We start from the raw sequence: 15352 nt of genomic DNA, 5'->3' as shown, positions 1-15352 counted from the left end.
TGCAGCTTAGGTTCACGAGGTTAATCCCCGGGATGGCGGGACTGGCATATGAAGAAAGATTGGAAAGACAGGGCTTGTATTCACTGGAATTTAGAAGGATGAGAGAGGATCTTATAGAAACGTATACAATTATAAAAGGACTGGACAAGCTAGATGCAGGAAAAATGTTCCCAATGTTGGGGGAGTCCAGAACCAGGGGCCACAGTCTTAGAATAAAGGGGAGGCCATTTAAAACTGAGGTGAGAAAAAACTTTTTCACCCAGAGAGTTGGGAATTTGTGGAATTCTCTGCCACAGAAGGCAGTGGAGGCCAATTCACTAGGTGAATTTAAAAGAGAGTTAGATAGAGCTCTAGGGGCTAGCGGAATCAAGGGATATGGGGAGAAGGCAGGCACGGGTTACTGATTGTGGGTGATCAGCCATGATCACAATGAATGGCGGTGCTGGCTCAAAGGGCCAAATGGCCTTCTCCTGCACCTATTTTCTATGTTTCCATACTTAAATAGGCGAGGCATAGAAGGAGACAGTCCTAACGCAAGCAAGTGGGGGTAGTGTAGATGTGCATAAAGATTAGCATGGACATGGTGGGCCAAATGACCTGTTTCTGTGCTCAATGAATTTGGGAAGGTTGAAGCATAGGAAAGATTGTACCAGAAACTCAGTTGCAGAATGTGAATTAACCAATAGACAACAACACACCAGAAAAACTGCAAAAGATTTAATAAAACTTAGAGTAGCAGAACTCATTAATGTTATCACACCCACTTTTGTTACTGGGATTTTTTTTTAGAGTACGGTAATGTTTAGCCGGTGCATCACTTTTATTTTAATTACCCCAAAAGCAACCCACTTGACTTAAACATGTCAGACATTTTGTGAGCTGCAGAGCATTGAATTATACAGATCGACTTTTCTTTAAATGTACTGTAAAACAATTAATAGATCATTCAGATTATTACTAGGTATTCAAAACAGTTTCTTAAATTAAAAAGAAAATCTGTCTGACTGGGGGATGAAGGAAAATGTGAAGTGTTGCTGTCCTACCAAACGTATCTAAAGATTTATGTTATAGAGTCATAGAGTGATACAGCATGGAAACAGGCCCTTCGGCCCAACCTGCCCACACCGGCCAACAAGCCCGAGCTACACTAGTCCCACCTGCCCATGTTTGACCCATATCCCTTGAAACCAATCCCTCCAATTTTAGACATTTAATTCTCTGACTTTAATAATTAAGTCTCTATCAATGTATCTTTTAATACTAAATTGTCAACTTTGAATATCTATACTTTTTTAACAAATAGATTCGCCACTTTTTGGATGAAAAAACTCATGAACTGTTTCAAAGAAAGTTACGAGACCGAACGCTAATGGAAATGGCAAACTTCAGATGGTGTGCGCATGTAAGAGTTTCTTGCGGTTATCTTAATACAACGGGAAACAAAATAGAGGCCGTATTTTAGCAACCATTCATGACCTACACTTGTAGTTTCAGACTCAATATCTTACCAGAAGCTGGGGAGAAAAATTCAAAACTGAGATTGATAGACTTAATTAAGTTTAGAGATACGTCATGGAAACGGGCCCTTCAGCCTACCAAGTCCGCGCCGACCAGCAATCCCCCTACACTAGCATTATTCTACACACTAGGGACAATTTATCAAAGCCAATTAACCGACAAACCTGTACGTCTTTGGAGTGTGGCAGGAAACCGGAGCACCCGAAGAGAACCCGCGCAGTCACGGGGAGAACGTACAAACTCCGTACAGACAGCACCCATAGTCTGGTCTCTGGCGCTGTAAGGCAGTAACTCTACCGCTGCACCTCCATGATGCCCTAATTCAGCAATCAACAAAACAGATAGATAAAGCTAAGATGTTGGCACAAGGAACTCCAGGTGCTGGAATCCTGCATGGAACACACAGTGCAGGAGTAACTCAGCAGGTCAGGCAGCACCACTGGAGAACATGGAGAGGTGATGTTTTGGGTTGGTACCCTTCTTCAGACTCCGAGACTTCCATGTTCTCCAGGGATGCTGGCTGACCTGCTAGGTTACTCCAGTACTTCATATCTTTTTTTGTTGTTGCATTGGTTAAGCATTTAAACAGCAGAAAGGATGCTGACTTCCCCTGTTAAATATGATACTGTTTCTTTCAGTGTTCCTTCGGGGTTTTGCACGATTTTGATCGGCTGAGGGTGGATTGTCCTTCTTGTAATAAAAGCACATGCTTCCAGTGTAAGATTCCTGTAAGTAATCTTTATGGGTTGCCCTTGGGTCTTTCCATTTAATTCATCCACAACATAACACATCAAATGTTGTAAGGCCTGGATGGAGTGAATGGGGAGAGGAAGATTCCACTAGTGGGAGAGTCTAGGACCAGAGGTCATAGCCTCAGAATAAAAGGACGTACCTTTGGAAAGGAGATGAGGAGGAATTTCTTTAATCAGAGGATGGTGAATCTGTGGAATTCATCGCCACAGATGGCTGTGGAGGCCAAGTCAATGGATATTTTTAAGTCGGAGATTGACAGATGATTAGAATGGGTGTCAGGGGTTATGTGGAGAAGGCAGGAGAATGGGGTTGAGAGGGAAAGATGGATCAACCATGGTTGAATTCATTTCCTCCCGCCTAGACTACTGCAACTCCCTATACACTGGGATCAGCCAATCATCCCTGTCCCACCTGCAGTTGGTCCAAAACGCCGCAGCGAGACTCCTGACGGGTACCCGTAAAAGGGACCACATCACCCCGATCCTGGCCTCTCTCCACTGGCTCCCAGTACGGTACAGAATCAACTTCAAGCTCCTCCTATTCACATACAAAGCCCTAAATGGGCTTGCCCCCCCCCCCCCCCCCCCCCCATATCAAAAATCTTCTAACCCACCACTCTATCTCCAGGTCCCTCAGGTCGGCCGATTTGGGGCTACTGTCTATCCCGCGGTCTAGGCTTAAGCTCAGGGGTGACCGCGCTTTTGCGGTTGCAGCTCCTAGACTGTGGAACAGCATCCCTCTCCCCATCAGAACTGCCCCCTCCATCGACTCGTTTAAGTCCAGGCTCAAAACCTATTTCTACTCCCTAGCGTTTGAGGCCCTCTGAGGGGGCGCTGTGAACTGTTTATGTATGTGCTGTTATGTTTGTGTGCCATTGTATGTTCGTTCAGTACCTGAACTGATGTACAGCACTTTGGTCAACGTGGGTTGTTTTTAAATGTGCTATACAAATAAAATTGACTTGACTTGACTTGACTTGACTTGAATTGATGGGCTGAATGGCCTAATTCTGCTCTTGTAACTTATGAACGTGTAGAACTATCAAGCAAACCTACCTCCCCTTCTTTCCACAGTGGGAGCCGCAGCATGAAGAGATCAGCTGTGAACAGTTCAAGAAGTGGAAGCAACAAAATAACCCTGAGTGTCAGGCTGCGGCACTGGACAGCTACCTCAAGAAGAATGGAATAGGTAACTAGTTGCACTTAACAGCAGCTGCTGACTGTAGGCCATCTTAATCTTTTTATCGCTCTGTAGTGATTACCTGTTAGTCATGGAGTCATAGAGTGATATACAATGTGGAAACAGGCCCTTCAGCCCAAATTGCCCACACCGGCCAACATGTCCCAGCTACACTAGTCCCACCTGCCCGCGTTTGGTCCAAAACTCCAAACCTGTCCTATCCATGTACCTGTCTAACTTTCTTAAATGTTGGAATAGTTCCTGCCTCAACTACCTCCTCTGCCAGCTTGTTCCATGCACCCACCACCCTTTGTGTGATTTCATCGATATAGGTGCAAACAGTAACAGGCCCGAACCCTGAGGCATGCCACTACTCACCGGCCTCCAGTCCGAGAAGCATCCATCACCCTCTGCTTCCTTCCATGAAGCAGATTTTCTATCCATCGAGCTATCTCTTCTTGGATCCCATGCGATCTAACCTTCCAGAGCAGCCTACCTTGCGGAACCTTGTCGAATGCCTGGTGTACTTATGTGTGGCTTGATCATACTCGTGCATGGTATGATCTGATTATATTGGATAGCACGCAAACGACAGCTTTTCACTGTACCTTGGCACACTTGGCAATAATAATAAACCAATACCAATACACACATTTTGGGCACACTTGGGGCTCCAAATTGTGCTTCCACTATCTACAGGCGGCACGGTGGCGCAACGGTAGAATCTGCAGTTCTTTCCACATTTGGCTCCTCAAGTTGCCCTGCCCTGTCTGAAATTATATTACAGCTGATCAAGTTTGTATCTCAATCATCTCCCTGCAAGAATCTTTCACTCCTCCCCATCTCTTGCTGATCAAGTATTCATCCACCGCGGCCTTAAAAACATTCAAGGTTTCTGCTTCCATCACCTTTAGAGCAAGCAAGGTCCTCAGACCCACAATCTTCTGAGAGAGAGAGGGGAAAGAAAATCACATTGGTGACCCATTAATTTTTAAACAGAAGCTCTTTGATTTAATGTCATGTAATATCTAAATGGTATATTTTGTGTTTCCTTCAGAGTGCCCTAATTGCACAGCTCGATTCGACTTGTCGAGAGGAGGTTGTATGCATTTTAATTGCCAGGAATGTGAATATCAGTTCTGCGGTGGCTGCAGGAGACCTTTTAAGTTAGGATCGGTAAGGTGCTGCTGCTGTTTCTGGATCTTGTATTTAATATACCTTGTATTTTTATCTAGTATTTATCTATATCTCATGTTCTTTGGGTGACCCAGTGGCGCAGTTGGTAGAGCTGCTGCCTCACAGCGCCAGAGACCTGGGTTCGATCCTGACCTCGGGTGTGGAGTTAGCAGGTCCTCCCATGGGTTTCCTCCCACATCCCAAGGACGTGTGGGTTTCTAGGTTAATTGGCTGCTGTAAATTGTCCCGAGTGTGTAAAGTATGAACACGACAGTGGAACCACATAGAACTAGTGTGGTCAGCGTGGACTTGGTGGGCCGAAGGGCCTGTTTCCTCATTGTATCTCGAAATATTAAATACATAGATTATCATTGACAGAATAATGACGATATTTTTTCATGCTTTTCACGGTGGCACATCGGTAGAGTGGCTGCTTTACAGCGTCAGGAACCTAGGATCGATCCTGAACTCGTGTGCTGTCTGTTCAGAGTTTGTACGTTCTCCCCGTGATCACTTGGGGATTCCCCTGAGATCTTCGGTTTCCTCCCACACTCATGGGGACGTACAGGTTTGTAGGTTAATTGGCTTGGTATGAGTGTAAAATGTCCCTAGGATAATGTTAGTGTGCCTAGGATACACATTAACTAACAGAATATAGTTGACTATTCTGTTAGATAGGACGCTATCCTATCCTATGCACACTTACTAACGGCATATGTAAACATATTTATTCACAAAATGCTGGAGTAACTCAGCAGGTCAGGCAGCATCTCAGGAGAGAAGGAATGGGTGACGTTTCGGGTCGAGACCCTTCTTCAGACTGAAAGTAAACATAGTGCACTGTAAACCATATAATAAACAAGAGAGAGAAAAATGTGTCGTATATTACACATTATATGTGTAATATACGACACATTTTTTTCTCTCGTTTATTGTATTGTTTACAGTGTACTATGTTTACTTTCAGTCTGAAGAATGTGTAATTACAAATACATTTTAATTTAGACATACGGCGCGGAAGTAGGTCCTTTCGGCCCACCAGGTCCGCGACGATCAGCGATCCCCGCACATTAACACTATCCTATACCCACTAGGGACAATTTCTTTTACATTTACCAAGCCAATTAACCTACATACCTGTACGTCTTTGGAGTGTGGGAGGAAACTGAAGACCTCGGAGAAAACCCATGTAGGTCACGGGGAGAACGTACAAACTCCGTACAGACAGCACCCGTAGTCGGGATCGAACCCGGGTCTCCGGCATTGCATTCGCTGTAAGGCAGCAACTCTACTGCTGTGCCACCGTGCTGCCTACATCTATATATATATATATATATATATATATACATACAGATCATCTATATACTAAAACTCGTTTGTTATCTTGTTTGTGACTGAACTTCAGTCAAAAGGGTACACGATAACGCGACAATTTTAGGCCCACCTTACTCGCCATCGTCACTTTAGTGATAATGCAAGTAGTTTTATTGAAATCGGTGTTATATTTTTAAGTTATTCAGGGGAGGGGAGGGGAGGAGGGAGTGGGGGAGAAGGGAGAGGGGAGGGGGGTATGTGGAGAGAGGGGAGGGGGGGAGGACAGGGTGCTGCACCAATGCAGGAGAGCTTTGGGCCCAAGGGTCCACTTTGTCTAGTATATATATATAAACACATAACTAGGATAGTGTTAATGATCGATGCAGAATCGGTGGGCCGAAGGGCCTGTTTCCACGCTGTATCTCTAAACTAAACTAAACTTTTGATGACAACAGGCTTGTTCATACATGGATAACTGCATTACAAAGGGTTTGCATGCTCACCATCCCCGGAACTGTTTCTATTACCTCAGAGACTGGAGTGTGGAACGGATGAAAGAGCTGTTAACTGTGAGTCATGTTTAATAACTAGACTTTTACTCTTCCTAATGCAATATAAACACATTTTACATCTATGTGTTAAATGACTTAAATTTACAGGGTGGTAAATCTGTGGAATTCATTGCCATGGAAGGCTGTAGAGGCCAAGTCAATGGATATTTTGAAGGCAGAGATAGATAGATTCTTGATTAGCACGGGTGTTAGGGGTTATGGGGGAGAAGGCAGAAGAATGGGGTTGAGAGGGAAGGATAGATCAGCCATGATTGAATGACTTGCTGCTCTTATCACTTATGAACATGAATAATGAAGTCAAATGGGAAGGAAACGTGATGGACTGGGCAGTGTTCACAACTTTCTGCAGTCCTATTTGCTCCTGGGTATTCAAGTTGCCAAACAAGGCCATGATGCACCAAGTCAATATGCTCTCTGGTTATCATCATACTCTGGAGTTCTGTTAATAATACATTGTCTTTCATTTGCTACTTTCTTAATGTATGTGATTTATTTTCTTTCAGCTAGGACATGTTCCATTGACTGAGTTCATAGCAGATAACAACCTAGGGCAGGTGGAAGGTAAAAAATATGACTTTTTAATAATAGGAATGAAATGTGTTGGAGTTAAGTTTGCATGAACACGTGTGAGCCTTTAATATGTGTCCTTTGACATTAAGACAGAGCTCTCCTATAGAATTACATCTAGATCAGCATAGATCATTGTTTTAAATATGCATGCATTCTTTCATCACATATCAGGTGCAGAATATCAAAACCATACTTTTTTTTTGATAGAAGTGAACAGTGTTTATTTTAATCCCAATCCTAGAAGCAGCTCTTTAGTGTATTTTTAACCCTAGAATTGAAGAAGTACACAGAAAGAGGAAGTATTGCTTTTTTGTCAAAACATGTTACCATGTATTCCATCTGATTTAGCAGGCCATTTCTAGCATTGCTATCTTGTTGATCAATCTTAATCTCCCACCAATTTTCCTTGTAAACTATTCTCCCCACAATCCCAGTGGCGCAGCGGTAGAGTTGCTGCCTTACAGCGCCATAGACCCGGGTTCGATCCTGACAGTGGGTGCTGTCTGCAGGGAGTTTATACCTTCTCCCTGTGACCACATAGGTTTTCTTCGGGTGCTCTGGTTTCCTCCCACACTCCAAAGATGCACAGATTAATTAGCTTCTGTAAAATTGTAAATTGTCCCTAGGTTGTTGGATAGTGTTAGTGTACGGGGTGATCGCTGGTCGGCATGGACTCAGTGGGCCGAAGGGCCTGTTTCCATGTTGTATCTCTAAAGTCAAAAATCCCATCAGATTCTACCACTCTCTTAGGCTCCCCAGAGCATCTGATTCTACCTGTAAACTATGGATGTTTACAATAAAAAAAAGTAAAATTAACTTCTTTGGGGAGAGATTAGTAATGGAATTCAATCACTTTTTCTAAGAGTCAGTAAGTCATAAGCACAAGAACAGGCCCTTCAGCCCAACTCGTTCATGCCAACTAAGGTGCCCAATCTAAGCTCGTCCCATTTGCTTGCATTTGGTCCATATGCCTTTAAACCATTCCTATCCATGTACTGGAGTGTCTTTTACCTGTTTCAACTACCTTCTCTGCCAGCTTCTTCCACATCCTCACCACCTTCTGAGTGGAAAAGTTGTCCCTCAAGTTTATATTAAACCTTTCCCCTCTCACCTTAAACCTAGAGATGAGGAAAAACTTTTTCAGTCAGAGAGTTGTGAATCTGTGGAATTCTCTGCCTCAGAGGGCAGTGGAGGCCAATTCTCTGAATACATTCAAGAGAGAGCTAGATAGAGCTCTTAAGGATAGCGGAGTCAGGGGGTATGGGGAGAAAGCGGGAACGGGGTACTGTTTGAGAATGATCAGCCATGATCACATTGAATGGCGGTGCTGGCTCGAAGGGCCGAATGGCCTACTCCCGCACCTATTGTCTATTGTCCTCAAGTTCTTGATTGCCCTACCCTGGGTAAAAGACCCTGTGCATTTTCTTAAAATATTTTTGCGAGTGTTTTACAAAACTTCTTTGTGGTAAACACTTGGTTTTTCAGGTAAATGTAATGTCACAGTGCAGAGAGAATCCTTGCAATATCTGAAGGATGAGCAGTGTGGACAACCTTCAGTTGAAGGCTACTCTGGCTTCTGCAGGTACGTGAAGTGGTGCTTCTCAGAACATGAGTTTGTTAAACATGTTGGCCTGCCAATTGTACGATACCTAGAAATTCCTGTTGAATGGGCACTGTCAGGAAGCCAATATATCATTTCATTCTCGACACAAAGCAGCAAAGATCTGTAGCCCACCATGCCCAGGGAGTCCGGTGTAGAACGCACAAAAGTGAACAAGCCAGCGGCCTGGGTTCCTGGAGTGGAGAGTGGGAAAAGATTGATCATGAGGTAGTGACTGAAGGCGTAGGAGGAAGGGTGAGAGTGTCAGTCAGAAGAAAGTCACTTTTAAGGTTATTACTGTACTATACTTTAGAGATTCAGTGCGACAGCACGGAAACAGGCCCTTCACCCCCCCACCCCACTCCACTCCCCCCCCCCCCCCCCCCACGAGTCCATGATGGCCACCGATCTCCCCGTACACTAACCTACACACAGGAGGGACAATTTACAATTTTACCGAAGCTAATTAATCTACAAACCTATACATCTTTAAAGTGTGGGAGAAAACTGGAGCAACTGGAGAAAGCCCACGCCGTCGCAGGGAGAACATAAATACTCCGTACAGATAGCGTCCGTAGTCGGAATCGAACCCGGGTCTCTGCGCTGTAAGGCAGCAACTCTACTGTTGCACCACTGTGCTGGGTCTCTGGGAAACCGATGCAGTCACAGGAAGAACGTGCAAAATCCACACAGACAGCAACCAAGGTCAAAATTTTACTCAGGTCTGTGGCGCTGGGTCACTGTGCCACCCTTAATCTCCATTAATTATATTGCTCTATTTTGTGATACTTTTTCCAAAATCCATTCAGCTATACTAATCTTCAGAAGGCTATTGAAAACCAGTTTATACAACGATTTCTATTACATTATAACTGTTTCCGTTTTAATTCCATCTCTCCTTTTTAAAATCTATTTATATTTTTTAGTAAAAGCACTGAGGTGTCTATATTGCCACTGTTATCATTGTCCCTGCCTTCAAATACCCTGGTATTAAAAATTACTGCTATTCAAATTTAACAAATGCTTGTATGAAGATTTATTAGCAATTGTATACAAAGACTTTTACTTGACAGCACTCCCTTATCTTTATTCCAGCATCCATTTGAAACAGCGCTTGGTTGAACTCATTAATAGAAATAATTTGGATCCAGCTGTACTGTACAGCAAGGTGGAGATATTGATGGAACTCCAGCGCTGGAATATTTCTGTTCCTAATAAAAACCTTAGTGAATCGGAAGAACAATTTATAGGAAGATTAAGATATGTAAGTTAACAAAGATTTAAAAAATACCCGGTTGTATTATTTATCAAAATATTAATTTATCCAAACTTGCACCAGCCAATGTACGTTGGAACATGGGTAAAGACCGTTCTAAACCGGACGTCTGATTATAGAAGACACGATGAACACGTTGAATAGCTTAGTTTAGTTTAGAGATACAGCACGGAAACAGGCCCTTCGGCCCACTGAGTCCGTGCCGACCAGCGATCATCGCACATTATCACGATCCTCCACACACTAGGAACAATTTACACATACGCCAAGCCTACACATACGACTACATACTTGTACGTCTTTGAAGTGTGTGAGGATTCGAAGGTCTCTCAGAAAACCCACACGGTCACGGGGAGAACGTATAAACTCCGTACAGACAAGCACCCGTAGCCAGGATCGAATCTGCGACTTTGGCACTGCAAGCACTGTAAGGCAGCAACTCTACCGCTGCGCCACCCGGCCGCCCATTTTAAAATTCTCCCTCCTTTATAAATATTACTGACACGTGAGTGATAAATGAAATGGGCACCGCCTTAAGGAGGATAATCTCCAATACTCAGGTGATGGTCTTGGCATCATGTTCAGCACAGACATTGTGGGCCGACGGGCCTATTATTGTGCTGCAGTGTTCTATGTTCTGTTTTTTTAATGTTCAAGCTTTAATATTACTCTTGAAAAGTGTGGCTGAAGTAGAGGGTATTTTTTCAAGATAGCTTATCGTGATTTGGTGGTCTGGGGGCACACATTTCAGAAATTGGCTGGCTACATATTAATGTCAAACAGTGACAAGTGGGTCTTGAAATTCCTTACTGTCGCATGGGATGGATTCTGGTAGAACTCCATCAGCATGTCTTGTAATGTTGTAACATTGATGCAAAGATTACAATGAAGAAATTCTTCCAAGGCAAATGTAGATATTCCATCTGTTGCGTGGAGGTTTAGGAGGCGAGGTGATGGATGAATGACCATACCTAGTAGAGCGGCATGGTTGCGCAGCGGTAGAGTTGCTGCCTTGCAGCGCTTGCCGCACCAGAGGTTTGATCCCGACTACAGGTGCTGCCTGTACGGAGTTTGTACATTCTCCCTGTGACGCGTGGGTTTTCGCCGAGATCTTCGGTTTCCTCCCACACTCCAAAGACATACAGGTTTGCAGGTTAATTGGCTTGGGTTTGTATACTTGGTATAAGTGTAAATTGTCCCTGGTGTGTGTTGGCTTGTGTTAATGTTCGCTGGTCGGTGCGGACTCGGTGGGCCAAAGGGCCTGTTTCCGTGCTGTATCTCTAAACTAAAAAAAAGCCTGCCTGATATTTAGTACTTCCTACAAACTGTGTAAAACATGAAATGCTGGAGTAACTCAACTAGTCAAGCTTCAGACTGATTTGGTGCACTTTGGGAATTTGGTACATTCCATCTGTTTGCTTTGTTGTCACCCCCGAGCTAACAATGGTCTGTTCTGCATTTTCCTTGATCCTCATCTCTTTTGATCTCTTACACCCTTATCTCTAACACCCTCTCCCCTGACGCTCAGTCCGAAGAAGGGTCTCGACCCGAAATGTCACCCATTCCTCTCCAGAGATGTTGCCTATTCCCACTGAGTTACTCCAGCATTTTTTGTCTATCTTTGGTGCAGCAAGCGTTGACAATATAGTCAGAGAGGCTGACAAAATAGTCATAAATACTGACATAAATTAGGCTTTAAGGAGCCTGGTCATTATTTTCTATGCGTGCATTAAAAACAACCTAAGCTAGCCCCATTTGCCTGCATTTGACCCAGCATCAGCTAGTCTCATTTGACCTAAGGTCGCCTAACCGTGGTAGTTCATCTTGGAAATAACCTCCTGGGAAGTTTATTCTACTGCCCTCTGGTGGTGGCAAGATTTACTCAGACATGCATTGACCCTGCTTATTAAACCTAAGTTTAGGTTTAGGTTTATTATTGTCATATTATAACTAGTTAACTTTTGTTAAATCTGTTATATTTGGTTGCAGTTTAAGCACATTATAAGTTTAAATGTGCATTGTGTGAAGGTTGGAAAAGGTCGCAATTTTTAAAATTATTGAGTTTCAGGAAGAAATTTAACCGGGGAAAATCTTTTATATGAGGCAGGTATTGTAATGACAGATACTGATGGTATGTGTTTTCATAACATGAAACTAACAAATATATTATGTGGTTTACTTTAAACAGAAAATAATGAATGAGCTAAAGTTGGTTCTCGACAAGAATTCAGGATGACCTACAATCTATCAATCAAATGTATTATAAGAAATGGAATTACTACAGTGCACGAGAAATTCTTACTTGGCTGAAAATTAAAGCTTCACTGACATTGCAGGGAGACCTGAGCCAGTTTCACGTAGGCCATGAAGGAATCCGGTTTCTCATGTGAAAATCACAACACTATATACAGATAATTTGCGCAGTTATGCAGAGTTACACTATGAAATTTCACTACCTGAACAAACCTTAAGGTGCACTTTCCTACCTTAGTGGAAGAACTTCAAGTAACATTTCACCAAGGGAACTACTCTCTTAAGTATTGGGATTGATCTGAGTCAATTTTAAGTAGTAAGTGGAAGATGGAATGGAACCCACATAATTATGATGGATCATAAGATCATGTGAAAGGAGTAGAATTAGGCCATATGGCCCATCAAGTCTACTCCGCTATTCAATTATGGCTGATCTATCTGTCCCTCCTTACTCCATTCTCCTGCCTTCTCCCCATAACCTCTGACACCCTTACTAATCAAGAATCTATCTATCTCTGCCTTAGATATATCCACTGGCTTAGCCTCCACAGCCTTCTGTAGCAAACAATTCCACAGATTCACCACCTTTTGACTAAAGAAATTCCTCCTCATCTCCTGCCTAAAAGAATGTCCTTTAATTCTGAGGCCTTTAGTCCTGGACTCTTCCACTAGTGCAAACATCCACTCTATCCAAGCCTTTCATGATGGGGCATCACACTGTAAAGGCAGGACAATGAGGTCAAGAATCAATGTGGTCACTCAACTTCCCCAGAGAAAGGAGGTCTACCTGTCTGAAAACATCAAACCATTCTTTGATAGGTCAAGGAATAAAAGTGAGGAATACAAGGGACTACAGATGTTGGTTTACCAAAAAAGGCACATAACTCAACATGTCCAGCAGCACCTCAGGATGTTTTTTTTAACTCTTTGGCCAGCTCATGTGCAACAAGTAATTCGGAAGCCAAATTATATCTTGACCTTCATGGAGTAGATTTGATGGCTGGAATATACTGCAAGTATCTAAGGCCTTGCCTGTGGTACTGGGCACAAACTTGTCTCCTTACTCAAGTGAATGCCACAAATTATTCACCAGATTAGCATCTGGTATGGTGAGATTTCCTGAGTGGAGAGATTGTGCACACTACTTCTATGTAGGCAGCACGGTGGGGCAGCGGTAGAGTTCCAGTGCTGTCTGTATGCAAGTTTGCATGTTGTCCCCCGTGCGTTCATGAGTTTCTCGGGATGCTCCAGTTTCGTCCCACATCACAAAAATAAGCAGATGAATTGGCCACTGAATAGCCCCTTGTGTGGGGATGAGATGTGGAATTTGGGATGGGAATGTGGGGAGGAAAAAATGGGATGAGTATAAATGGCATGTTTGCTGATTGGCATGGATTAGGTGGAAGGGCCTTTCTCTGTGCTGCGTGAATCTATATCCGTGTGATTTGAAGTTGTATCCTCAGAGATAATGAAAGTCTACACAAATCCACTTTCTAAATGAATTATTCACAAAATGCTGGAGTAACTCAGCAGGTCAGGCAGCATCTCAGGAGAGAAGGAATGGGTGACGTTTCGGAGCAAGACCCTTCTTCAGACTGATGTCAGGGGGGCGGGACAAAGGAAGGATATAGGTGGAGCCAGGAAGCAAGATGGAAAACTGGGAAGGGGGAGGGGAAGAGAGGGACAGAGGAACTATCTAAAGTTTAGATAGTTCCTGTCCCTCTCTTCCCCTCCCCCTTCCCAGTTCTCCCTCTAGTTTCCTGTCTCCACCTATATCCTTCCTTTGTCCCGCCTCCGACATCACTCTGAAGAAGGGTTTCGATCCGAAACGTCACCCATTCCTTCCTCCTGAGATGCTGCCTGATCTGCTGAGTTACTCCAGCATTTTATGATTAAGTACCTTCGATTTGTACCAGCATCTGCATTTATTTTCTTACATTCTAAATGAATTATTTCTGCAACGTAATTTCTTGCTGTGCACCTAATTGCGTAACATTCTGATACATTTCTTGGAGTTTTATGAAATAATGTGACATTTTTGCATCAGTGTGGTGCTCAGAATTCATTCCAGACGTGAGCAGGAGCTAACCCAGGCACTGAAGATAAACTCCCATTTTTGTGTTAATAAAACCAAACACTACAAAATAAGCAGCTGTGCTGTTTTTCAATCAGTTGGTACTGAATTTGTATGTATATTTTTAATAAAGTACCACTGAACCATTGGGAATTGTGTTTTTGATTTGAATTAGCCTTTGGTAGCTCTATTAATTCTAGACCATATCTTTGAGGAATACCATAGCCAGAGCTACAATGTGTGCATCATCTGTTAATCTGGCTTGGTACACGTTATGGGCACTAGTGTCCATTATTTACAAGTGAATAGTCACAGCACGTCCAATAATTCTCAAAAGTCGAGTATTTTACCGCCTTGATAATCCCTTTCACATGTAAGCATCAGAAGACCACCTTTACACATGTAATTTAACTAATATTAAAAATTGTCAAAAGTTCATAAGTGATAGGAGCAGAATTAGGCCATTTTGTCCATCAAGTCTACTCCACCATTTAATCATGGTTGGTCTACCTTTCCCTCTCAACCCCATTCTCCTGCCTTCTCTCCATAACCCTGGACACTCTTACTTATCAAGAATCTATCAATCTCTGCTATAAAAATATCCATTGTCGTAGCCTTCTGTAGCAATGAATTCCACAGATTCACCACCCTCTGACTAAAGAAATCCCGTACCTCTTTCTTAAAGGTAGTCCTTTTACTCTGGTCCTAGACTTTCCCACTAGTAGAAACATCCTCTCCACATCCATTCTATCCAGGCCTTTTACTATTCGGTAGGTTTCAATGAGCTCCCCCTTCATCCTTCTAAACCCCGATCTATTGGCCTAGAGTGTCTCACAAGTGGGTATCATTTCAAAGTTGCTCAGGAAGAAAATTAAATATTAAATAAAGCTGAACCAGGTAATAGATTAATTATGGAATCAGAGCTCAAGATCAATGAGCTGAGATTGCAAAAATGTCCTGCAAGCTAGAGTTGATAGAATTAAAGATAAATTAGTTTTAAAAAAATCAATTCCCAGGTTTTCAAACTTATATTATCTGATAAAAAATACCAAGTGATTTTGACCTTG

At 43.0% G+C, this 15352-nt stretch overlaps 1 protein-coding gene across 2 annotated transcripts in view; it reads left to right on the top strand.

The window, feature by feature from the left end:
* LOC144593075 (E3 ubiquitin-protein ligase RNF31-like) overlaps window positions 1-13774 on the top strand; it is a 38500-nt gene extending 24726 nt beyond the window's left edge. For both annotated transcript variants that reach the window (XM_078398508.1, XM_078398507.1), the window contains 9 exons: window positions 1304-1402; window positions 2157-2246; window positions 3345-3459; window positions 4508-4626; window positions 6396-6509; window positions 7016-7073; window positions 8568-8664; window positions 9778-9946; window positions 12147-13774. In XM_078398508.1, the coding sequence (XP_078254634.1) occupies window positions 1304-1402; window positions 2157-2246; window positions 3345-3459; window positions 4508-4626; window positions 6396-6509; window positions 7016-7073; window positions 8568-8664; window positions 9778-9946; window positions 12147-12194 (909 nt within the window). In that variant the 3' untranslated portion in view covers window positions 12195-13774. The remainder of the gene's footprint in view (window positions 1-1303; window positions 1403-2156; window positions 2247-3344; window positions 3460-4507; window positions 4627-6395; window positions 6510-7015; window positions 7074-8567; window positions 8665-9777; window positions 9947-12146) is intronic.
* The last annotated feature ends 1578 nt before the right edge of the window (window positions 13775-15352 follow it).

This window comes from Rhinoraja longicauda, chromosome 4 (assembly GCF_053455715.1).
Source record: "Rhinoraja longicauda isolate Sanriku21f chromosome 4, sRhiLon1.1, whole genome shotgun sequence".
NCBI classification, from domain to species: Eukaryota; Metazoa; Chordata; class Chondrichthyes; order Rajiformes; family Arhynchobatidae; genus Rhinoraja; species Rhinoraja longicauda.
Note: the sequence above shows the minus strand (reverse complement) of the source record. Positions and strands in the feature narration are given on the sequence as shown.